A 25,484-nucleotide genomic window follows, 5' to 3' on the forward strand; every position below is an offset into this window, starting at 1 on the left:
TGCTTCGTGTCTTAGAAGATCTTTAACTGTTGATGATGAAATGTGAAGGTGATTTATGGCTTTACCATGTCTATGACTAGAGTCCACAATTTTTAAGTCATCAGTTTTGATTTGACGAAGTTTCGGTATGTAATGGAACTAGGTTAGCACAGATCTTCTGTTTAAGGTTACTTTGTCATGGTTACCCTGAATCTGTTCCAATTTGAAAATCCACTTTGATTTAGATTTGGCCACGGCAGCTTTCTGTTATATTTCTGTTCTAGACCTGTAACAAGGTTCTACAGGGCCCATGTTATTGCCAAAGTTGGAGTAGTTGTTTGAACTGCGTCTTTTCTTCGCAATGAGGGTCTGGAGGCTGTTACAAATCCGGAGTTTTTGTTCGGTTTCTCGTGTGCTTCAACCGGGCCCCTTTAATTGGGGACTCCGATTTCTGGAGAGCGATTTTATTTATTTATTTTGGTCTGGCTTTTTGTGACTTTGGGCGTTAATAGAAGGTCTGGGGGACACCTGTTTCCTTTTTTCCGGCGTTCTTCCAACGTAAGAAAAGAGGGCGAAGGAGCATCATCCTCCTCATTCGGGCTTGTAGTGGCATCAATGTTTGAAGTGGAGAAGTTAACTTTCCTCTGGGTAAAATGCGATGCCTGAATTAATACAGGCAAATGAGTCACATCATTCAGATGTTGGCTAAGGTTCATTAAAGTCTCATTTGCCAGAAAGTCATCTGTTGGTTTAGGTGAGGATGGTGAGCTTTGATTTAAGGTCACCTCGTTTTGTGTCCTATTGTTCTGAGCTTGCTGCTCCACTAATCGCTGAGGTACTATTGTCGTTGTTTTAGTTGTGCCTCCTAGATTAGAGCTTAATAAATTGTCCTGAAGTATAGATAATGATCTATAGTCATCCGGTTTGCCAAAGTTCTTATCGAATCGTGGGCGGCCATTGTCAAAAATCGCATAGACTTGATCAGGACAACCGGAAAAAACGAGGGTTTCCCGGCCTTATCCTGGGCTTGTTCATCGACAGTGAGCACTACTGCCTTAGCATTTTGAATAGATGCCAGGCCATTTGTTACTTGTTTTGTTGGGCAGTTTGCATTTTTTTTTCGTGGCAGCGCCACTGGAAACCTTTTTAGTTGCTGTTAAAACATAGTTGCAGGCGATGAAGCTATATCTGTTCTTTGTTGGCTGCAATTACGGTTTTTCTCTAGACCGGCTTGATCCTTCTGCAAGACAGAAAGCGGAAAAGTTAAGTCGCTTAAATTAGTATTTGAATTTTTGGCTCTTTCCACTTGCGCCGTTACATACCCTTCCAGGTAACGTAGCTTGGTATGAATCATGGCCTGAATCGCTGTGTGGTCTTTCAGTGATTCATGAATAGATTCATAAAGTTTGAACGATGCCAATGCGATGGTAATTACCGACATAATTGAGAGCATGTCCGTTTTTTTTGTCCGAGTGTCTTTATCTGTTGATTGGAGCTGAACATGTGACTTATCCAAGAGTGGAGGTGGTGAAACTGGTATTAGGGGAGCTCTTGAATGTCTCTGGCTGGGGTGCTAGTCCTAAGAGTGTCTTCAGTTGGAGGTAAGGTCTAGAGTCAGAGTTTCTATCTTGAGAATTTTCTAGCTGTAACTTTTCACCCACTAAAGATGTTTTTGATATTGGTACATTAAGGTCCTTGAGGATACTAATGAGCTTTCTTTGAGATGATGCCCGACGCTCTTCGCCACTAGATTCCAAGCACACTTTTGCATTTTGAATGTATACAGCGGCCACTTGAGTCTTTTACGAATTGGACAACTGCGGTGAGAGTAAGCGTGGATTTAAAGAACTGCTTAGCCGTGAAGATTCCAAAGTTGACTGTGGCTCAGAGATGCACAGACCAATTGGTCACTGTAGGACTGTGGGTCATTTGGCGGAATGGTATTTAGGTCAATAATTTTAGATACAGTTTTCCGCTGTGAAGGAAGTTTGTAGTGGTAGCTCCGTTTGAAGTGGCAGCTTGGTCAGCTCATGGCAGAGCTATTCAGGCATCAGCGTCTTTCCCAGGTGCCACTTTGTTTGGCTAGTTAGTGTCTTTGTCTGCAAATTAGGTGTAGAAGTTCCTGACTTTGCATCTGGCCTGTCATCTAGCCTACTTTGTTTGTAAGACGGCTGGCAGTCTAGTACAGCTTCTAATATCTCTGCATCAGTTAGATCAGCTTTGTATATAGAGGGAAGGTTTGCCTGCTTACTAAAGAAGTTTGTCAGCAGGGTGATTGGAGAGGATTTGCCAACTTCTTTTTTTTCCCGCAGACTAAGCTTTTCCTCGACTGACACTTTTGGTTTGTGGTATTTTTTTTAATCTGGAGCCCGCGCTGGCAGGCTCTATTTATGTTGACTACTCAATGTTTTCTGCTCGTTTAACCTTCGAGGAGGGTTGTTCGGTATAGATCTCGGTTGTTTCTTTGGGTTCTGCGCTGGGTTCAGAGCCTGTAGTCCCGGCCCGCTTTCCAGCATTTCGGCTTCCTCCGTGCAGACGCCCCAGGAGTATGTTGTTTACATTTTTGTTGCCCCGCGGGGCTCATCAGGTTTGCTACGGGTTTGCTTTGATGTTGTGAAGAAGAGTCCTCCCTTGCCGCGGCGTGGACCAGCACTTCGACTATTTGGAAGTTAGGGGGTCCATCCGGCATCGTCGTCGAAACCTCCTCTGCTGGTTCAGGCAATGGGTCTCTTATTTTGATGAAGGCCTCCCTTGAGCCCAGAGCGGTGCAGCAGTCGAAGACTCTCTCCCCGCCGTTGGATTCCACCTGGTCCTGCATTTCCGCACAAAAGCCATTTCCCGCGCGACTATGCTCCTCCTGAAAGATAATCGGTAAGCGGTCACAAGGAGGGCGTCCTGCCAGGGGTTGGGAGGCTAATTTTGCGGGGTTTATTGAGGTAATAGACTGGAGTTTCTGTGTTTGTAGGATCATTGTCGAGTTTCGACCATCCTCTATAGGTTGAATGTTCATAGAGGGCTCTCCATCTACCTCGGGCCTCCCACTTCTTTGTTGGCCTCTTTCAGGACTGAATTTTTATTGTTTTTCACAAGGGAGAAGGAACTTGCGTGTGGACCGCACTTCTGCTGGCAGCAGTCTCTCCGAGTTCAGGCGCTGGCCAGTGCTGCGTAGCCAGCTGCCCTCTTCCTCCTTGGGTGATGTTTGCAGGGGGGTTTGGGGGAGACCTTGCAGCCACGACAGCCATGACTACAGGACTGCCACTCCACGTCCGCTCCGCAGACTCTAGCAGTACTTGTAGAGGTGGGTTTGAGCTCTGCCTTCTGAAAATAGTAGCATGGAAGACAGACCAAACACAGGGTTTACTGCAGGACTGCCACTCGCCGCCACTCTGCTTTACTATGAAAAATGAATCCTTTCTGCATTTCAGATCCATTTTCTTTTATGGCCTGGGATAGATTGGAAATTGTTTCGGTGAATGCTTGTGTATAAGTGTTCATGGGAATCACAATACCAATGTGTGAGTGCATTGGCCTATCATAGTAGTATATGGTGCTTGAGTAGATTATTTTGACTTGATTTGAGGAAGTGGCATAGGAAACGACGACTGGCATATGTTGGCACTAAAGCTATGGTGAAAGTGCCTGCACACATGATGGCAATAGATACCATATGCTGTGAGTTCGGAGCGTATCCCTACATTACCTGGCATTTGATCTGTCCTTCTTGGTGAGTGCCTCTGCTACATATCGGTGGAATAGGTGGTAATATAATGGAGCTGTCTGTAAAATGGTGCCATTCTTGCTGTGCCACAACAATACACCTCCTTTATAGAAACGCTCCAGCCAACATCTAGCTCCTCCTATTAGTCTGGTTAGCTTGACACCCATATCTACCATAAGCTACGTTTGACAATCCAGGCCAAATGATGCAATACAATACAACTATGGGTGTTTGATGTGTATAAAAGGGCACTAGATACCATCTAGAATATTTGTATTTGATTGATATTTATAAAGCGTTCTCACCAAAGAGCTGTACAGAAATGACAAAAAACGGTCCAATAATTGAGTGGTAGCCAAACAATAGAAGGTAAAAAAGATTTAGGCAGAAATTAACTGAAGGTAGTGAGCTTTAAAACCAGAATGTAATATATACAGTGAATAATTCTAGAATTTAGGGGCCAGAAGAGTGAAAGATCGGAAACGCAGAGTTGTTTAGAGACGGTGAGGAGATGAGGGTGATGGGAGCCGAGAGAGCGGGAAGGGATGTAGGAAGATGGCAAAGAGGAAAGATAGGTGGGGCAAGACCATGATTGCAAGATGAGGCAGAGAAAGTGAAATAGAAGGCGGGAGTCGAACAGAAGGGAGATGGAAAGTAGAGAGCGAGATATGGGAGAAAGATGAAGAAAAGACACTAAAAGGCAGAATTGAAAACTGATCAGAGGAGAGAGAGAGAGGTTGCAGAAAGAAAGTCCATCAAGAAGGGCAGAACGGTAGTCCAGATGAGAAAGAATAAGTGAGAAGATAAGCCGTTCGGTTGCTTGAGAGGATACAAACTGACGAATTTTGCGAATGTTAGAGATGGAACCCACAAATATGGGCAGTGGAGGAAATATGATGAGAGAATTATAGATTGCAGGCAGTAGAGGTAAATGAAAGAGGGAGGAGGGAAGTAGAGAGCAGAAGAAAAGGAGAGCACAAGGAAAGAAAAGAACCTTGGTTTTTGAGGGATTGAGGTGGAGGAAATAAGTGGACATCAATGCTTGGATAGAGGAGAAATTGGCAGAGACCGAGGAGTGAAGTGAGTCAGAAAAGGTCGAGAATTGAAAGAAAATCTGGGAATCGTCCACGTAACAATGAGAAACTGAAGGATTGAATAAGTGAAGCGAAAGGCATACTGTAGATAGAAAAGAGTAAGGGGCCAAGCACAGAACCTTAAGTGACACCATACTGAAGGATGGGGGAATACGGTTTTCCAGCTCACCAGCCAGAATGGGAGCATACAGAAGGGAAGGAGTGGAACCAATAAAGGACTGAAACTGAGAATCCCAGGGAGGAGAGAGCAGCGAGTAAAGTAGTATGATGAACTGTGTCAAAGGCTGCGCAGAGATCTAGGAGAATAAGAATAGATGAAAACCTGTTGGGTCGAGCGAAGATAATGGAGTTGGTGACATGAAGAAGAGCAGTCTATGTGGACCGAAAACCTGATTATGGGGACAGAAGAGAGTAGAACTTAAGATAGGTAGAGATTTAGGAGTAGACTGCTCTTTTTCAAGAGTTTATAGTGAAAAGGAAGCAGAGAAACTGGCCGGACCGGAAGTCAGATGGAGAGGAGGGAACGAGGGACGGTTTCTGAAGATGGGAATGGTAGTGGCATGTTTGAATAGGCTAGGAAAAGAGGAGGCAGAAAGAGGGAGTTTAATAAGAGAGGGTAAGACTGTGAAGCAGGGACGGGTAGATTCAGGTAATAAGATCACTGGACAGGATAGAGGTGGAAGGAGCGCAAGAAAGAAATTAGCTGGTATCTGTGATGGGGATAGAGGAGGAAAAGCAGGAGATTGTGGAAGAGTGGGTGGGTAAAGAGGGTGAGAAGGAGGGGTGGAAGTAAGCAAAGAATGGAACAGTGGAAACTTTAGAGGTACATAAATCCACTAAAAGAGCACCAGTAGCCATCTACCAGAAATGTAATGCATAATTTGGTACATTCTGTGGATCGTTCTAGTGTGCATCTCAAGTGTAAGTTGGATTTTCAGCATGTTAAGCACTAGCCCCTTCTTCCACTGGATATGATGCCCAGGAACCTGCTTTGAGCCTCTGCTCATCAAATCCTTACTTCGACTCCTGAACATGCAGCCACACGATGTATGTACTTGAAAGGGGAAAAGGTAGACCAATTGGCCTATGTTATTTTTCCGTTCCCCTTGGACATTGGCTTCATGTTTATTAATTGGATGCCCTAGGATAGGTGGTTATTTCTGCGTACATTATCCGCTGTAGCAGTGCTGGACACAGTGTGCCTCCAGTATAGATACAAGTGGAATAACATGTCCAGTTTAGTTCACCTGTACACAAGTAGAATAGCGATGAATGGAAAAACTACAACGTGAGTGCAGCTTCTTGGCAGAGAGAAAATAGTTCAACTCTGAGGTGTGATGTAAGGAGGCGCCATGATTCCGCGAGAGCCATTTATTGCTTTGTATTGACTGTGGTAGTTAAATGTGTCTGCTTTGTGATTTATTAAACAAATTGAGTGCCCATTAACACGACCAAGTAATTTATTTTCAGCAACTTGTTTGACGATGATCTGTTTTTCTGTTTGCAGTTTTCCTGAACCATGCCTGCCTTCAGCAAGCTGACCATTGGCATTTCGATAACCAGCTTTGCAGTGTTTCAGCTTCTGTTCTATATTGTCAGTTCTTGGTTTTCGGCACGTTTAACAGCTGGTTTTAACAAGCTCAACTCTAAGCAGAAGATTGAATGGAACTCCAGGTAAAATGCCTGAGCATGTTCACATTTACCTGTGGCCTTAGACTTCATGTATAACCAAGGATGCTTTTTCTTTGCCAGCGCTATATATTGAAATCCCCTTTTTATATGCGGGTACGTTAATTTTGTGTTGTGTAGGTCTTGAAGGACACGTGTTGGTCCAGGCTAGTAGGCATTTCTAATTAAAACTAGCTATAGTAAAACCACTAATGCTAGCATGTGCCACCCTTGGACGTAATTCCTAACTTGGGCCTGTGTCGCATCTAGACGGAATGGTGAATGTTAGCATGTGCCACGCTTAGAGTTGAGAACATTAGCCTGCGCCGTAGCTAGACAGGGTTGTGAATGTTAGCATAGGCCACACCTAAATGGAACTTGAATGTTAGCATGCGCCACACTGACATAGACTTGTGAACATTAGCCTGTGCAAGTATCTAGATAATATTGTGAAGATTAGTGACTGCCATACTCAGACTGAATTATGTAGGCCAGCGAGTGCTACACTTAGAACTGTGAAGGCTTGCATGTTAAATGTCACATAACCCACTAACCACTATAAACTCAAACTCTCTGCATACTTAAAAAAACTCACACAACCATCTCTCGCACAACAAGCTGCACGCATTTCACCACACTGCAACAACACAAGTCGCACCAACAGCACACGCAGACTGACACTGATCCAATACTCATAGTAGAGCTCAGCACCCGGTGTCTACTGAGTTGAAGCTGCCAACAGTACACCACTCCTCTCACTATCCTACTCCCTCTCCACCTTACTAACCCATCCCACCTTCTCACTTGCAGATCCTCCAGAGCGCCTGGGGACCAATTCTGTTGGTGACGGTGCGCTATATAAGTACCGATAACATAACATCTTTCAATTCACACAGGAAAAACATAACCTCCATGTAATTCTCCAAAAACTGTAGCCACTGAAATAGTGTGTATGTGTGTATGCACACATGTATATATTGCAGGAAAATTACATAATATATTTAAACACTTTTTTGGGGCGGAAGGGATCTTACGAGAGGGGTGGAGGTGGCTTTTTTATTCTGCTCCCCCACCCCACTTTAATGAATATTAATAATTTGCCAAATATTTTTCCCCATTGTTAGGTATTTCAATTAAAGTTTGGTGAATGCATTTTAGGTGAGCTAAAGATGGCAATAATATAGGACCAGAAAAACAGATTTAAGACAACACATACCCCAAAAGTACCGTTTTGACTTTATATTAGAACAGATGTCAATGGTCTGTAAAATGATATGGTGCGCTAGATCGTCTCAAACATGGAGAGTATATTTACAAAATAATGTGGGAGTCACTGTGGTTAGTTTATAGATTGGATGGCATACCATATTAAATACAGTAGCAGAGGCAGCTTTTGGTGGCGGGCGGATAATAGGGTGGCAGCAGGAGGCTGGGGGGCCACTCTGGCCACCAGGAGACAGCCTGAGGGGACGGCTGCCCCCTTGCCTCCCTACCCTGGCTCCGGCACTGATTAAATAATAGCATAGTAGGCACAGAAGGCCAGGAGAAAATAAAAAATAAAAATAAAATTTGCGGTTTGTAGCTAACCTGTTGCAGTCGGAAAACAATACTTTTTGATACCTTGGTCAAAATCATGCCTCATAACACACTAATGCTTGCCATACAAAAGGACCATTCTGGCACGGCCTTTGTTCCATTACTCCAACGGCTATGTGCAGCTCTCGCCCAAGCCTTTCATTTTCACCAGCCTCGTAAAGCAGGGAAACCAAGGTTTTAATTTTGTGTACATCGGGGTCTTCATCGCCAGATATATATATATTCTAATAGCTCTTTAGTGAATTTAAAACATGCATATGGATGTTAAACTGGTATTGATTTGCCATTCTCGAACTATAGGACAGCCATGTCTCTGAAAGGACACCAATGTGTTAATGGACAGTGCACCTCAGCTCAGAACTCTGAAGACCCTCGAATCCCCCAAGTCTCCTCTGCCCCCCCCCCCTATATCGTATGTTTTAACAAACACGAAAAAGATGGTAACGTCTACTCTGCGCCCCTCACTCGGATAATGTGTGAGACCTTAATCACTTGTTTAAAATGTCCGATTCTGCTGCATCACACCTGGGAATGGGTATCTTTACCTTGTACCGCTATTGGAAACTAATGACGAAAATGGAATTTCCGGTGAGTATCTCGTGCTGGAAATCCTCATTCAAAGATTTATTTAAAGATGTAACAGTCTCATGGTGGTTTTCACTCCATGATTTATAAGTAGCGTGCCAACACTTGCACGTGCTACGTGTTTCGCCTTGGATGTCTTTGTCAAGACTCTACATTTCATACATCCCAAATAATTTTATGAATATATACACACGCACCAAACCTTAAATTAGTAGATCAAGGTTACCAAACACATGTCATCACAATATTATACATGTGTTAAAAGGCACGTAAGGCAAAAGCGAGGGTCGGGGGTTGAAGAAACATAAGAAAAATTAATTTATAATTCACCTTTTGCATTTGTTTTTGGTTGCATCATTGCATTTCTTTAACTTGTGCAAATGCAGTGGTTACCTAGTTTATCTACAATAGGAGCGTTGGGGCAGAATTGTGCCTGTGTCCTTATGGTCATATATCGCGTTTGGATTGCTCTGAAAAACAGAGGAAGTGGATTCTGCATTAATAGTTATTAAATGCTGACTCCAAATAACATTACATAGTTTCATGATTGTTTGTTATTTCTTACCTAAATTCTTTGCATTGGGCGTTCCTGTTGTTTGCCTTTTTAGATCAATAAGCAATATTCTATTTGTATTGCTGTATATGCTTGGTAGGTCAGAAAGAGGACGCAGACAACTGGACATGTTTTGCATTTTCAGAGTTTTATTAAAGTAAAATAAAATCTGTCACCTAGTCCTATAGCTGCGGTGGAGGTTTGCTATTCTGAGAAAAAAACATAAAGGTGCTAGTCAGGATGTCATACAGAACTCCACTTTGTCATGTCTATGTGATCTTTCTAACTAGCCCTAACACCAACAAAGATACACAAACTTAGCACAGATAAGTTTATAAGTTTTCATACCACCCCATCCCCTTTGCTTCGATCATGCTGGCTGGTGTATGACCTGTCTACAATGTCTCTGGAAATAGTCCTCTTGACTTCCCAGGGTTTCTTGTGCAGTTCAAGCAAATAACTAATCTTTTGGATTACAACACAAGTAGAACGGGTGCACTCCTGTGCCCGAACACAAGTTTTGGTTTGCTGCAACAGTTAATCCCTTAGATGTTCAAGTTGAATTTGCGTAGGTCTTTCAATCTTTCAACTGCTTTTTCAACACCCAAATCTCTCCTACCCCGTAGCTGTCTCCAGTTTATTCAAGTAGTGAGTTCTTTTGACCTAACTGTAACTGTGACCTTCTGCCTCTTCTTGACGTTTTGGGGTGTTGTAGCTGACACCCTTTGCGACTGACTTGGATTCTTAGCCCAGACTCAGCTCTGAGTTCTTAGCCAGGTTTTTTCGTTTCTCTGAACCCTTCTCGAGCATCTCTGTTAATCTCTCTTTTTGGTGAACCCTTTTCAAGTTATATCTTTCAAATTCACAATTTTTTGGAGTTCCTTTTGCTTTCTGGTTTAAAGTACCCTCTTGCGGCTTGTGGTGTTCAAGTATGCCCTATTGAGTATTGTTCTTACTTTCTGATTTCTCAAAACCCCTATGGGTTGTGGTCCTCAAGTTCACCCCTTTTAGGTATTTCGATTGCTTTTTGGTTTCCAATAAGCCTTCTCCAGTTATGGCTCTCATTTTCACCCCCTTTCACTTAGTCTCTTGGGTTTTATAGGCCGATCGGGTCCTTTTTGTTGCTTGGTCTGTTTTCTCATTGCTTTGACTGCCTGTCTGAGCACAACAGAGCTCAACCACTGTCCTCCCTCCCCTTGCCGAAAACCGCACACCTGCTTCTCCTCAGGTTACCTCATCTTGATTTGTTTGTTGTCCTGGACTTGGCACCCTCTGGTGTCTACTTCTTCTAAGTGGAGAACAAGAGTACTGCTAGTCGGACCAAATCCTAATACCAAACTTGCCTATGCCCCAGGCGATTCCCTGCTCAATTTCAAGTTCAGCTAGCATGAATGGTTACAAATGACACAACCAAGGATATCTGTTTAGTGAAGATGTGTTAGGCCAAGGTGGATTGGGTCTTAACTGTCCTCCAGCACTGTTTTAAAAGTCTGCTCTTTTTGGTGACTATTCCAGATTTTCTGTATCTTGAGTTAGTAAGCAGGTGGCTGGTCTTGGCTATTTTCCATTTATCCTGCAAGTTCTTTGCCTTCTTTCTCTGCATTCTCCTGAAGTGTGTTTGTCTGTGTCCGGGGGGTCCTTGGTGTCTTTCTTTTTAGTGCTCTTCCATTCTCATACTCTTCCCATTTTAACATGCTCTCCTGCTCCTGGACTGAGGACATTTTAATTTTATTTTAGTAGCCTTCTTGCACAGTTTCTCTCTACTCCTCTGGTCCCTGGTTTTTCTCGCACTTCAACTTCCTCTGGTCTCAAGACCTTACTCGTCTCTGGTCTCCAGGTTTTGCACACCACATCTCCTTCTTCCAGTCCCCACATCTCACTCTCCTTCAGCCGCTGGGTTTTACAAACTGCCTCTCCTCTACAGATCTCATCACGCAACACACTGTGAAGGCATCAGGAAGTAGACACAGACAACAGAGTAAAGTTTGGGCTATACATTTTTATTAAAAACACAACGAGGTTGGGATAAGGCCTACCTTGCCTTATGCTAAGGTGGGATTTCCCGACCTAAGAAACTAAGGATAGTTTGTGTCAGGAAGTCCAAAGTAAATATCTATGCACTTTTCACTTGTTGAAGTATGACCGCCTTTTCATAGTTTTGCCACAACTTGTACAATTCCTCATTTCCTTGTGACTTGAGCCAATGCTTGCTTTTTCTCAACTTCAACACTTCACAGTTCATCATATTCATTGCATATCCGTGCTTTCTTGAGTTTTATCTGTTTCACAGTTCCTTTGTATAAGGGAACGTTTTTCTCTGCTTTTCATGCGTGGGGCATTCACTCATTATCCTTTGGTTCATTATTCAAAATGCTTTTCATTCAGCTCCAGAAATAATGCAATGGTCCATTCCCAGTTCACTCTTCTGCTGGGAATAGCCCTCTTCTCATTCACCTTCAACTTTACTGCTTTTGGGCACTTCAGTGGCCTTTTCAATTGCTTTACAGTTCAGTATCCTTAAACCGCTCTTTTCATAAAGTTCAACAACTTTCAGAACATCACATGCATCCAGCATCTGTATTTCACTTTTCCGAAGTGGCAATCACATCGCCACCACTTCTGCTCGCTCACTCGCACGTGCGCAGCAATCTTTCTTCAGCATACAGCTCGCAACACAGCGTCCCAGAGTGAACGGCCTCACTTGACTGACGATTACCGGCAGCTCTTGCTGCTTCCTTTCTGCTTCTTAGGTCAGCGGGCAAGCTTCTACGAGCCCCGCTCGCACACCGGGTGCTGTCTTGCACACGCCGGTAGCTCTGCTGCTTCTGCACGGACGTGGACAGTGTTCTCCTTTCTCCTGCTCGCTCTCAGCTCCACCTGCTCTTTCCTTGACACAGAGGCTCCCACATTTGTGACAGCCTAATGGGCCAAGTTGCCTTGGGCTTCGCAGGGTCTCTGGGCTGTCGGCTGGCATCCTGACCCTCATCAGGTCCCACCCCAGCTGCCTCCTCAGGGAAAGGGTCCCCTGCTGGTCTCTCCCACACAGGCCTCCCTGTTGCTCTCTCTGTTGTTCTCTGGCTCTCTTTGTACACTTGCAACCACTTACAGGTTCGGGTGTGGATCCTCACTTGGCCTTGCCTGACTATGATTAAAGGGACCTGCCTGACCCTCACATTATTCTGCAGGCATCTTCCTCGTCCCAGTGCCAGAGTGGTGAAATGAAGTTTTAGTGTTCATTACTCCGTCTCCTCTTCCTGGTCCCAGTACTGTGGGGAAATGAGGGGAGATGGCTTACAATAGCCTATAACGGCTGGGGGAGGGGGAGGTTGTTCTTTACTAGGGAAAGGGGCATACCTGTCTCTCCTGTGGGCACCCCACTCCCAATCCCCAAGGACCTTCCACCCAGGTGATCGTTCCTCGCTTCTCCACCCATCCCCCCCAACCCCCCCCGGGTCAGGCTCCAAAAGCGATGGCCTTTCCCTGGACACCTGAGAAGAGGATCCAGGGAGAGTAGGAGTGAAGATACCCTCGAGTTTCACACAGTAATCATTTGGCATGTTTATAGGCAGTAGCCTATGAGGGTGGGGGTTTAATATTGTATATAGAATGCGTCATGAGTGACTGTTAGTGTTCATAAAATAGAATCCATTTTGATGAGGGCTCTGTGACTGTGGACCTATAATACCACTGTCACCACTTTCCTTTTTGTGTACAAAATAAAGCTCGTTTTTTTTTTTAGAACAAAGGGTGCACTACACTTTTCCCCCAATGGGTTATTTTTCTATGCCTGGCTGTTGAGGAGTTACACTCTCCATCGTGAGAAGGGTGAGGAGGCAGATAAAAATCTGGTAGAGTAAATCGTGTGTTCGATGGAATTGAGACACTATCTTGGGAAGAAAGGAGGGATGAACCCTCAACAATACCTTCTCCTTGGAGAATATAGTAAATGGTGGTTTGCATGACAAAGCTTGTAGCTCACTCACTCCACGAGCAGATGTGATGGCTACCAAAAAGTTTGTTTTCAAGTTAATAACCTAAGTGGACAAGAATGAAGAGGTTCAAATGGAGCTCCCATTAAAAAAGTAAGTACAAGGTTCAGATCCCAGGATGGAAATATAAAAGGGACCGGTGGGAAAGTATTTGTCAGTCCTTTTAGGAATTGTATGATGATCGGCATCTTAAAGTAAGAGTCACCAAGTATCGCTTTACGTTAGCCACATGTAGCCCCTGATGGGCTAGATGCAGTAAAAAAGAAAGCACTACAGGTGTATTGCAAGTGAAAGGATTTATATCTTTAGCTCTACACCAACTGCAAAACCTGTTCCAATGGCAGTGTCATGGAGCTTTAGTTGCTTGTCTTCTAGCCGAAAGCAACACCTCCATCATGTCTTCCGGGATGTCCAAATCTTTATCTTACCTCTCAGAAACCAGGCGTCAAGGTTCAGTCCACTAGGAACATGTCCCCAGAGCTCCTCTCTGAGAAAATTCCTTGGAGCAAAGAAGGTTGCATTTTCTGTTGATACTGGATGTGAAACAATCCACGTGAGCGGTTCCTCAAAAAGGTGAAGATCTCTAGGAGGACTTTTAGAGCAAACTTCCACTCGTCATTGTATTCTCTTCTCCAGCTATGTAAACAGCCGATCAACGTTTTGTAGCACCCAAAACCAGAGCTGCATTGCCTCCCTGCACAATGGTAGTGATCCTACCGCGGACGCTATCTTCAGTTGCCCTCCTCCGCTCCAGTCGGTTTATCATGGCTGCTTTTCCCGGCTCGGCAGGGCCTGTTTCTCGGTTCCCTGACACCTCTGGCTGTTGGAGAGGGAGTCCCCTTGACTCTTGGAGGTCGGCAGCCTGACCCTACCTATGGAGACCTTGCAAACACACCAGCCACAGTCTGCTTCCGCTGCAATCACTCTGCAGCACCACAGCGCTTTCGGACACGCGTCTCCCTGCTTCTTCCTCTGGCCTCTGTCTGCAAGCATTCCACAGGAGTTCCTGCTTTCTCCCCCAGCTTCCTCATTAGCCTCTCCTGAGCAGGCCATATATACTGCCCCTTTCACTTCAGGTGCAGGCTATTCATGTTGATTATACAACAGTCTCGATACTCTGCCTCCCTTTTCCTCGTCCCAGTACCAGAGTGGTGTTCATGTGTGTTTGAACTAATAAAGAATGGATGTGTGTTCCTATGCGGTCTTTCTCGTTTCAGTACCATAGTGGTGTATATTGGGAGGTGATTTTCTAACAGATAGGGAAGGGATTGGAAATGGCACATAAAAACCTGGGGAACGTCAGATTCCTGATGAAAGGGAAATTGAGGATACCATGTGTTGCACAAGGGGGACTCAACCCCACTCCCCAGGTGTGATCCTCCCTCGCATATCCACCCCCAGGGTGAGAAACCAAAAGCGATGGCCTTTCCCTGGCGACCTGGGAGCTGGGCGGGAGAAGGAGGTGGAGGATATTTTGGGGAAAGAAGTGAGGACGCTCCCAGATTCCTCAATACCACAAAACCCCCTTTTGTAATTGTCCTGGGAGCTGACCTTTACAGAAGACTTGGGCTGAAAGTTCACTTCCTGATTGGTTGGCGCAACCACATGGTGGGTTTGAGCCTGACATTTGACAGGGAGACAGTGTAGCCCGGCCCCTTTGGAGGAACCTTTAAAAGGGCAGCTGCCATCTTTGATTGCATTTCAGTTTGGGATTGCTGCTGGCTGGGGGAAACAGCTGTACTTTCTCCTTGTTTATTCCTAAATTGCTCCCCCACCCTGTACCTGAGTTTGCTTTGGGGGTATTCTGCACGTCATAGATCAGTAGGTTTTGCTGAGTATTCCCCTGGCGTAGTGGGGATGCTAAAAACTGTTTGCACCTGGGCTTATTCCTTTCCAATTGCCTTTAGGAAAGCGGAGGAAGGATGGCTGAGGGGCAATGCTTTTGTCTTGGAAGCAAGACAATGCAGTGCAACACAGGTTTGAATCCCAATGCCGCACTTAGAAACCACTCGTTGGTATTAAGCACGTTTATAAATGAACAATTAAAAAAATCAATGAGGTAGTGGCTGCAGGTGATTGTCTCTTTGGTTTGCAGCTGCGAGGGAAACACAAGTTCTCCAGCATGGGGTCTGGCATGGATTCACATGCTCATGAATATTCCCCGTCGTCAGGCTGGGAATCCTCGGTAAAGAAAAAACCAGTATCAGTTTCGTTTCTGATCTGTCTTTCGTAGTAGTAACCGATCACTGGTCTCTGCGTCATACTGACCACAGCCAATGACTGCCCTCTACCTAAGCCCCGCCTCTGGCAGCCATCTTCAGATTTTTACCGCACGTTCATGTGTTGGGATCCTCGTGCTATTGCTCTCGAGCGTTAGTGCTATTTTTTTCACGTTTTTTCTCAAAAACTTCGTTTTTCGGTCAATAGAGCCTCAAGCTCCACCGACTCTCCATCCGATCAACGGGGACCCGTGTCGGATTCGTCTACACCCCTCAAGGGTGAAGATTTCGTCGAGCTGCGCTTTTGGAGGATTCCAGAAGTTTCTCAGGCCCATCTCGGTCATGGCCCAGGAGAAGGGAAGCTCGACGGCCGGAAAGCTGTTCAGGGTCTGCCCTGGATGCCAGCTGCAGAATGTCTTTAAGGAAGACGAACACTCCTTTTGTCTTTACTGCCTACATGAGGACAAGACGCACGTGGAGAAGGACTGTGCGTTTTGCGGCAACATGTCGGAGCGGACCATGAAGGACCGCCATCAACGTCTCGCCAACTGGCTGGAAGGGAAGAGCCCGTCCAGCGAGAAGAAGAGGAAGAAATCCGAGCGGTCTTCTAAGACCTTTGAGGACGCCCCGGCGACGGGGGTCCAACACAAGGCCAAGCACCGCGAGTCTGCTGGCACCGGGAGCGCCGAACGGTCGGGCACCATCAACCACGAGCCAACGCTCTGGGTCGGGTAAGAGGAAGGCCGAGCACCAGGCGAAGCTCCTGGAGAGACCCCGGTGGAGCTCGAAGGCGGAGGGGGAGCGAGGCAGTGTCCCCACCCCTCAAGGAGAAGGCGGTGAGCGCACCTAAGGTGGTGAAAGCCTTAATCCATCCGGCCAAGGCCTCTATCGAGACAGTCGCGGCGGCCCTGGCTCAGCCTGTGGAGGCTACACCAGTGGTGGCGACCTCGAGGCTCAGTCTCCCTGCCACCGCGGAGGGAGTCCTCTTTTATGCCCATCGACAGGACCCACGTGAAACCTCCGACGGAGAAAAAAAAGGGGGGGGCAGGGGGTCGTCGTGGATTCGGCCTCAACCTCTGAGGAGGAACTGATCGAGGTCTTAAGCCACGGCGTTGGCGTGGAAGAAGACCGGCCCGTCGGGAGGGATCCCGACGCAGGAGACGACGACATCGTCGAGGGTACGACGGGGCCCCTGACCGCCCGTCGGACTCCCCTCTACCAGCGCCGCAAGACAACTCGGCGGCCATTTTGTTGGCTATACAGTCCTTATGCTCAGAGATAAGGACGAGACTGCCGTTACCAGTGGAGGAGCCACTCCCGTCGGGGGACCCGGAACCAGGCCCTTCGGGCAGCCCCCCTCCTAAGAAAAGAAGGATTCACCCTCCACCTCCCTTTCAGCCGTCGCGCCCCGTTCAGCCCTCCTCCCTGTCCACGACTCGAGGGGATGACACGGGGACTGACACGGCCGCGACGGGTACGGACGACGAGGTGTACGACGAGGATCTGCCGTCGTCACCTCCCACCCGGGCTTCCCCGCCCGACGAGATTGGATCTTTTCACTCCATGATCGCCAGGGCATCCGAGCTCTTCCAGCTCTGCCCTGAGGAGGAGAAGAAGAAGGAAGGTTTCCTTTATCAGCAGCGCGAGGCCAAGAGGAAGACGGTCCTCGCGGTACCTCTGCTGGACGATATTTGGGACGAGGGCCTTGCCCTCCTCAACCCATCCACAACGCCTGCTAGAAGAGACCGGTACGAGAAGAAGTACCGGGTCCCGGACGCGGCCCCCTTGTGCCTCCGGGCACAGCCTACCCCGGACTCCGTCGTCTCTGCGGCGGCCAGGAAGAAAGCGGGGGGGGGTGCGGCCTCCACGTCGACTTCCCCGCGGGAAAGAAATTGGACACGATGGGGCGCAGGGTCACCTCGTCTGCAGCGACGACGATTAAGGCGGTCAACGCCTTAGCTATCGTAGCCCGCTACGACAGGGAGCTGTGGTACAAACTGGCTCCCCTGCTGGACTTCCTACCGGACGACAAGAGGGCGGATGCCCTGGAGATCTTGCAGGAAGGTGAGGTGGCGTCGGACCATGCCATCACGATTGCGACGGACATCGCCGACACTGGATTTCGCCAGTTGGGCAACGGCGTGTGCCTTAGGCGGCGTGGATGGCTCAAGGCTACTGACTTCCGTCAAGACGTACAGACCAGAGTCCTGGACATGCCGTTCGATGGGAACAACCTGTTTGGGAAAACAGTGGACGATTCCCTTCAAGCCATTAAAGCGGACACGGAGACGGCCCGGGCTCTCGGGGTTCTCCAGCAACGGCGGCCGCCCTTTCGGAGCGGCGGAGGCAAGGGCGCCTCCAAAGACGTTCGTCGTCTCAGGAAGCTTACAGGGGACTTGTCAAGTCAGGCGGACCCCGCCGTCGCCAAGGAGGTCAAGGCGGCAAAGCCCCGTCTAAGCGGGATTGAACCGGCCGTGGGGTCGGGCCCCCACCGAAGCACCCCGGTGGGAGGCCGGCTGGCGAGCTTCGTCAGCGTGTGGGAGTCCATCTCCACCGACCGTTGGGTGCTGGACGCCCTAGCCCAGGGTCACGCGCTCGAGTTTCAAAGAAGGTGCCTGCGCGTTCCCCCGGTGGCCAGGAAAGAGCTTCACGTCCCTCAGCTTCTCCTGGAGGTAAAGGCGATGCTCAGGAAGGGCGCCATCAAACTCGTCCCAAAGAGGCTTCGGGGCTCCGGAGTTTACTCAAGATACTTCCTCGTGAAGAAGAAGACGGGAGGATGGCGCCCCATCCTAGACCTACGACGGCTGAACAAGTTCATCAAGGCGCAGAAGTTCCGGATGGTCACCCTCAGCACGTCCTGGGTCAGCTGGAGGAGGGCGACTTCCTGTCGTCGTTGGATTTGGAGGATGCCTACTTCCATATTCCCATCCTAAAGGGGCACCGAAAATTTCTCAGGTTCGTGGTCCAAGGGCGTCACTATCAGTTCAGAGCCCTTCCCTTCGGTCGGCACCCAGGGTATTCACCAAGTGCCTCGCACCAGTGGCGGCGCAGCTGCGCTGAGAGGGGATCCACGTCTACCCCTACCTGGACGACTGGCTCATCCGAGCCAAGACGAGGGAGCTCGCCGTGGAGCACACGGCAAGGACCGTCCAACTTCTCACGGACCTGGGATTCTCCGTGAACTACGCCAAGTCCCACCTGGTACCCGCGCAAGTCGCACTGTTTCTGGGAGCGAAGCTCGACACAGTGTCCCTTCTGGCCTCCCCGTCGGAGGAAAGGACCAGGGCCATCCTGGGCAAGGTACAGCGGATGTTGGTTGCCGACGCGGCCAAGGTGAGGTCCATCAAGTCCCTCCTCGGAATGATGTCTTCTTGCATCTACCTCATCCCCATGTGCAGGCTCTGGATGCGCCCGTTGCAGGAGTTCCTGGACGCGCGCTGGATCCAAACAACGGGCAACTTCGAGGAGAGGATCACACTCGATGAGAGTTTCCGACGAGCGATCCGGTGGTGGGGCACCCGCGCGCATCTGACGGCGGGCATGGACTTCCAGACCCCAGGCCACCAGGAGACAGTGACCACGGATGCCTCCCTGGAAGGGTGGGGAGCGCACACCGGAAATCTGCACGCGAGAGGCCTTTGGCTCCCGACGGAGAAGTCCCTCCATATCAACATCCTGGAGCTCCGTGCAGTGTTTTGGGCCCTCAGGTCCTTCCTTCCGTCCCTCAAGGGCAAGGTGGTGAGGATCTTCACCGACAACACCACCACCATGTTTTACATCAGGAAACGGGGCAGAACCAGGTCCCCAGCACTGTCCAAGGAGGCGCAGGACCTGTGGCATTGGGCCGTCGCCCAAAGGATGTTTCTGGTGCCGTTTCATCTGGCAGGGATAAAAAACACCATTGCTGACTCACTCAGCAGGGAGCTGCGCTCGTGCCACAAGTGGGAACTACGGCAGGATCTAGTGGACCGCCTCTTCCGACGGTGGGGCACACCCCAGATCGACCTGTTCGCGACGACGACGAACTCCAGGTGTGCAAGGAGGTTCGCCAGCAGGTTTCCCCAGCCGAGGAGCAAGGGCGATGCTTTCTCGTTCCCCTGGGAAGGCCTGTTCCTATACGCGTTCCCTCCTCTGCCACTGCTGATCCGGCTCATCAACCAGCTCAAGAGGTCACGGTGCAGGATGATCCTCGTCGCACCTGCGTGGCCGAGGCAGATATGGTTCCCGGACCTTCTGGACTTGTCAGCGTCCCCGTCAATCAAGCTCCCAGTGGACGCGGATCTGCTCTCCAGGGAAGGAGGCGCCATCCTCCACCACGACCCGAAGTCGCTGAACTTGCAGGCCTGGCTCCTGCAGCGCTAGAGTTTGGGGGATACGACATACCGGCCGACTGCAGAGAGGTTCTTGCAAAGGCCAGGGCGTCCTCGACTCTTAAATGCTACGGACACAAATGGAAGAGGTTCTCTGTCTGGTGCCACGCACAGAAGATCAACCCTCTAGGGATTACGGCCCCCCCAAGTGCTGCCGTACCTGTTGACGCTGGCCAAGGCTGGACTGGCACACGCGTCCATCAAGATTCATCTTGCTGCGATCTCCCGATACACCAGAACCACGGGGCGGACGTCCTTGTGGTCTCATCATCTGGTGAAAGAGTTCATGAAGGGACTGTTCAGATCGTTCCCGCCGGTGAAGGCTCCGGCCCCGGCGTGGGAGCTCAACGTGGTGCTGACCAAGCTCATGGGACCTCTGTTCGAGCCTCTGCACTCGGCCCCGTTGAAGTTCCTGTCGTGGAAAACAGCGTTTCTTGTGGCCATCACCTCCGCACGACGAGTGGGAGAGATCCAGGCCCTTATCTTGCAAGCCACCATACTTGACTTTTCACGACACGAGGGTGGTGCTCAGGACGCACCCCTCCTTCATGCCCAAGGTGCCGTCCGACTTCCACCTCAACGAACCCTTGGTGTTGCCTGTGTTTTTCCCGTCGCCTTCGTCGCCGGCTGAGAGGACTTTGCACTCGCTTGATGTGGCTAGAGCGCTGAAGTTCTACGTGGACCGCACAAAGTGTTTTCGGAAGACGTCACAACTCTTTGTGAACTTTGGACCTGTCAATCAGGGGAAGGCTCTTCCGAAGGCTTCCATTTCCAGATGGCTCTCCGGCTGTATCATGTACTGTCATCGGTTGGCAAACCGACCGCTGCCTGGCCGTCCGAGAGCCCATTCCACCAGAGCGATCGCAGCTACTACGGCGTTCCTTTCTGGTGTGCCCCTGCTGGACATATGCAGGGCTGCTACGTGGAGGTCGACGCACACCTTCACGAAATTCTACTGCGCCGATCGGGATTCCAGGGAGGAGTCCAGGGTCGGCCAAGCAGTGCTGCGCAACCTGTTCGCCTGAGGTGAGCCTGGTGAGGAGGTAAGATTGCTTGATGTTGAGTTTGATGTAATGCTTAATGTTGAGCCTTTGCCACCTCTCGTGGTTGTGCATGTGTGTACTGCTATGTATTCTTTATTGATGAGCATGTGAATCCATGCCAGACCCCATGCTGGAGAAGGAACAAGTTACTTACCTGTAACTGTTGTTCTCCAGCATGGGTCTGGCATGGATTCACATGCGAACCCTCCCGCCTACCCCTCTGCGGCTCTTCACTTGGTCATACTGCCATTTCACGTGCTTCCAAATCTGAAGATGGCTGCCAGAGGCGGGGCTTAGGTAGAGGGCAGTCATTGGCTGTGGTCAGTATGACGCAGAGACCAGTGATTGGTTACTACTACAAAAGACGGATCAGAAACGAAACTGATACTGTTTTTTTCTTTACCGAGGATTCCCAGCCTAACGACGGGGAATATTCATGAGCATGTGAATCCATGCCAGACCCATGCTGGAGAACAACAGTTACAGGTAAGTAACTTGTTCCCTCTCTTCTCCCCAGTGTGTCCAGTAGCATGGGAAGGTAGTGAATCTTGGTCTATATATCCGAGAACTGCATAGGAGAGATCTGTTCTCCCGTCTCCTACTCTGGGTATTGAGTGAGTGAGGCACGTGAGTACCCCATGGCTGTCCTCTTTGAGGGTGGGGGTGCTAAGGTCCTTCCAATAGGTTTCCAGTACCCAAATCTATAATGGCTGTTCCTTGTCTGGGTTTTCCCTTACCTGCAAAGAAGGACAATGGGATAAATGGTTTCCCTTTTTCTGATTGATCAAAGTCTACATGGCCTGGGTTAAGGACGGGTTCCCGGGTGTTCCATTTCCTGAAATCTTAGTTGCTTTTCCTGAATCTGGTCCAGGTTTCTGCTCTGACCCTGTGGGGAATCTTAGTGCTAGATTGTTCTTTTCCATTACTGGCAGGAGTGACTTGCCCAAAAGCACTTGGTGGGAATATCCAGAACAGGTTACTGAGGCAAAGACCACAGGTGTTCCCTCATGCTCCCCAGCTGTGTGGACACTGCTTCTCCTGCACCAGTAGGCTGTAAGTAATCTACCTTCATTTTATCTATAACCGTTGGAGACCTATTGGGTTGAGCCTGTTGAATTCTTTGCACAAACTCTCAAACTTTGAAAACACCATGAAAGTGACACTAACTTACCTACAAAAGTGACTGACATTTTCCATAGAAACCCTTTGCTGCCCTGGATTTTTCAGGATAATCTGGTTTCCAATATGTATTTATTAAAATGTTTTTAATATTCATTTTAAAATGCCAAATTACTACAATTCACGCGCAATGCATTTTCTGTTTTCAAGTATGGGTCAATGAGAAAGAAGGATTAAAGGAACACCCCTTAGGCCCCTGATGGTCTTTTCCGATAGAGAAACAGGACATCATAACCATGATAAAAAAGGCTATTTGCTCCAGAGGCCCCTAACAAATGAAATGATTTAGAAAGAACCTGAGCTATGGGCTGGTTTTCTGGTATTCATGTTTAAACAGGTAATGAAACTAAGTGAGGTTCTTTTATCTTGTAAGTAGGCTATTATCCCTGTATTTAAAAAGGGCAATAGGGTGCATCCCAAAAACTACCGTCCTATCGCCCTTTTGGATATCATGGGTGAAATCTTTGCGACAATGATCCTGAACGTTTGACTAGGTGGGCAGATGATAAAGGACGTAATGATTTTTTTTCAAGCCAGCTTTTTAAAGGGAGTCTGTACGACCCTAAATGTCTTTATAATTAACATTATTAATGCCAGAATGAGTATAAGGAATTAACAAACGTATCTATCATTCATCGACCAGAAGCAAGCATTTGACAGCATTGACAGAAATGTGCTGTGGGTGAAACTAACAACATGGGGATGCCCAGGTGACCTTTTGGGAGCAATCCAAGCCCTATATTAGCAGCTTGATACCTTGCAAGGGTGCCTTTGTGTAAATGCAGTTAAATCGAGGGTCCTAATCCTGCACCCCCCACTAGTTAGAATAATGCTGCCCTTTAAAAGACATTTAAACTGAGAGGCCCTACAAAAGGTGGAAACCTTTACGCATTTGGGCATGTGTGTAAACCTCAGTCCAGTGGACGCCCCAAGGGAAAACATTCTAAGAATTAAGGTGAACACTCTGGCGGCTCAGGTTTGTGTATTGAGGAAGTACTGTAGTTTCTCGTTTGTGCTGGTCGTGAATTTTTAGAAGAGGAAAGTAATGGCCATTCTAACCTATGGTCCTGAGGCCTCACTCATACTCCCGGTCAAAATATGGCCAACATTGCAAGACCTGTTCTGGAGGTGAGTGCTCGCGTTGCCAAAAGGGGTTCCGATTTATGTTATCAGATAAGAGTTGGGTCTCTTATGTTTTTATGCATTGGTATTATGGAAAAATCCATCCTTTTATCGAAAATGTATGATTTAAGAGAGCCTGATTAGGTTTCCAATGATCAGGGGGTGGTGATAGACGGGGAAATAATTAATTCTGAATGAGTGGAAGCAAGCATGCAGTTATGTCTTGAAGAAACTGGGGACAACGGAAAATGAACTAAAGAGGAGAGTGGGGGAGAAGCACCCAATGGTGAGACATGGTATCCCCCTTTTCCACAACCCCTTTAACCCTTATCCCTGCTTATTTTATGGGAAACTACAGCGCTCATAATTCCTCCCCATGTTACATTGACAGCACTACTGAGCCGAGGAACATGAGGAATGAGGTCAGTGTCATGATCATCGGGCCAAGAACACAGACATTCAAGGGCCACATACACAGGGGCCCCGGATGGACTTTTGCGCCAGGCTCATGAATAACAAATAAGCAAGAACATTTACTTGGGACAAGAATGCTTTTATTTTGGACGTAATACCTCATTTTTGGTGCAAGGTGTATTTAACATGGGAACTTCCATCACTAAAGCAGCCCCACGTGTACTCTTGGGTGTGGCTGCTGCTGCTGCTATTGGGTTTCCCTGCACGTGCTGACTCTCTAGGAGTGGCAGGCAATCGAGGCCTAGTGGGCGTGCCCACGATCACAGCTATATAAGCTGCTCCGATCCCTGAGGCAGACGCTTTGCGTTATTCTGCACTTCCATGCAGCGTAACGCTCTCCGCCACCTGGGATTAAATTTACATTTGGAAATCCTGCTTCCTGCTTTCATACTTACCAACTGGAGAACCTGCTCTCAACTGTGCGCGTCTTCATTGATCCTGACATTCTTCTCCAAAGCTTCCAGAACGTTGACATCTTCTTGACACCGCAGTTCATCTGCAACCCTTCCGGAACGTGGACATCTTCATCCTGGCACCGCAGCTCATCTTCAAATCTTCTAGAACGCTGAAATTTTCATCTTGGCACCGCAGCACGACACGCTTCGCAAGTGACAGCAGCACCTGCAAGTAAGAACGAAAGGGAAGGTTAAACACTTAAAAGACATCCAGTTTAAGGTTGCGCTACCAACGAACCTTGCGCTTTGCCTTAAACCATCACTCACCTGTTGTCGGACTTTGCGGTTTCAACCATCTTTTTCCTGGCCGCATTCCGCGCCCCCACAGCTGCTTTTGAACCGCATTTCCACCGATTGGGAAGAAAACAGAAGAGAAAACGTTATTCAGGAATTAACAGCAATATTGAGAGCAATAATACCAAGACAGAAAACGAGACGAGGCAAATAGAAAACGGAAAGGGAAAGAGATACGAGGAGAAGCATAGTCGCAGCTGGACTGGACTATTACTTACCAGGGATCAGTGAAGGAACTAGATCCCATCAACAAGCGCCCGTGCAGAAGGAGCAGGACGGAGAGCTTACCATAATAATAATTAACAGGTGAGCCCTATGGGCTGGTACAAGCCCACAGAAATCGCACCTTCGGTAGAAGGGTTTGAGAGGCACAATAGTCACCGATCAGTGCACTCACGTTTTCTCCTATGCGCAGAGAAGTAGTGTCACCAATTGCCGCCACTCACAGTTTATTCGCAGAGGGATGGACCGTATGGGGGTAATCTAAATCCTGGGAGGGCTGCAACCGTGCCCCAATGCCTCCGCAAAGACAAGGTTAGCGTAACAGTCAGGCAGATTACTCCTACTGATTTGCAATGGCTCTGTCCCTGTAATAAGGCCAGGCAGAGTCAGGCACGTAATCCTATCTATGTATACCTGGCACTTGTTAAGACGCCCGTTCAGGTGAATAAAAGGTGGTGCACACAGTGAACGAGGCTAGGTACAATGAACAGCTCTTTCGGGTCTGATGCGAAACAGTAGTGTTGTCAATGTAACATGGGGAGTAATTATGAGCGCTGTAGTTTCCCATAAAATAAGCAGTTACAAAGATCTTGAGAGAGCCAGGCAAGAATCCCACACTTTCGGGAAGCCCTATGCGTTCAAAGAGGGAATCCAAGTGACTGGAAGAAGGAACCCTTCACGATACTTGAAAGCAGCCCGTGAACGACACAGTTTGGGATGAGCAGACAAGGAGTTGGAAACGCCCTCGACTGCTGCATGAAGAGCGTTGAGGAAAAAAGACTGATTAACACAACCAGTGAGTTATCGAAGGCAACAAAAGTCTGGTGTGTGTTAAAATCCAAAAGTAACTAACTTAAAAGTTGAAGGTTGCAGATGTGCTGATTAAAAGGCATAATGAAAAAGACAATTGCTTAGTTGTAAATG

At 48.1% G+C, this 25,484-nt stretch overlaps 1 protein-coding gene across 3 annotated transcripts in view; it reads left to right on the plus strand.

Moving 5' to 3' along the window:
• The window catches only part of TLCD4 (TLC domain containing 4), a 455,240-nt gene that overhangs the window by 148,480 nt on the left and 281,276 nt on the right, over positions 1 to 25,484 (plus strand). For all 3 annotated transcript variants that reach the window (XM_069641276.1, XM_069641275.1, XM_069641277.1), the window contains one exon: positions 6,299 to 6,465. In XM_069641276.1, coding sequence (XP_069497377.1) covers positions 6,311 to 6,465 — 155 coding nt within the window. In that variant the 5' untranslated portion in view covers positions 6,299 to 6,310. The remainder of the gene's footprint in view (positions 1 to 6,298; positions 6,466 to 25,484) is intronic.

Source organism: Ambystoma mexicanum, chromosome 1q (assembly GCF_040938575.1).
Source record: "Ambystoma mexicanum isolate Mex_15411 chromosome 1q, UKY_AmexF1_1, whole genome shotgun sequence".
In the NCBI taxonomy this organism is placed as follows: domain Eukaryota; kingdom Metazoa; phylum Chordata; class Amphibia; order Caudata; family Ambystomatidae; genus Ambystoma; species Ambystoma mexicanum.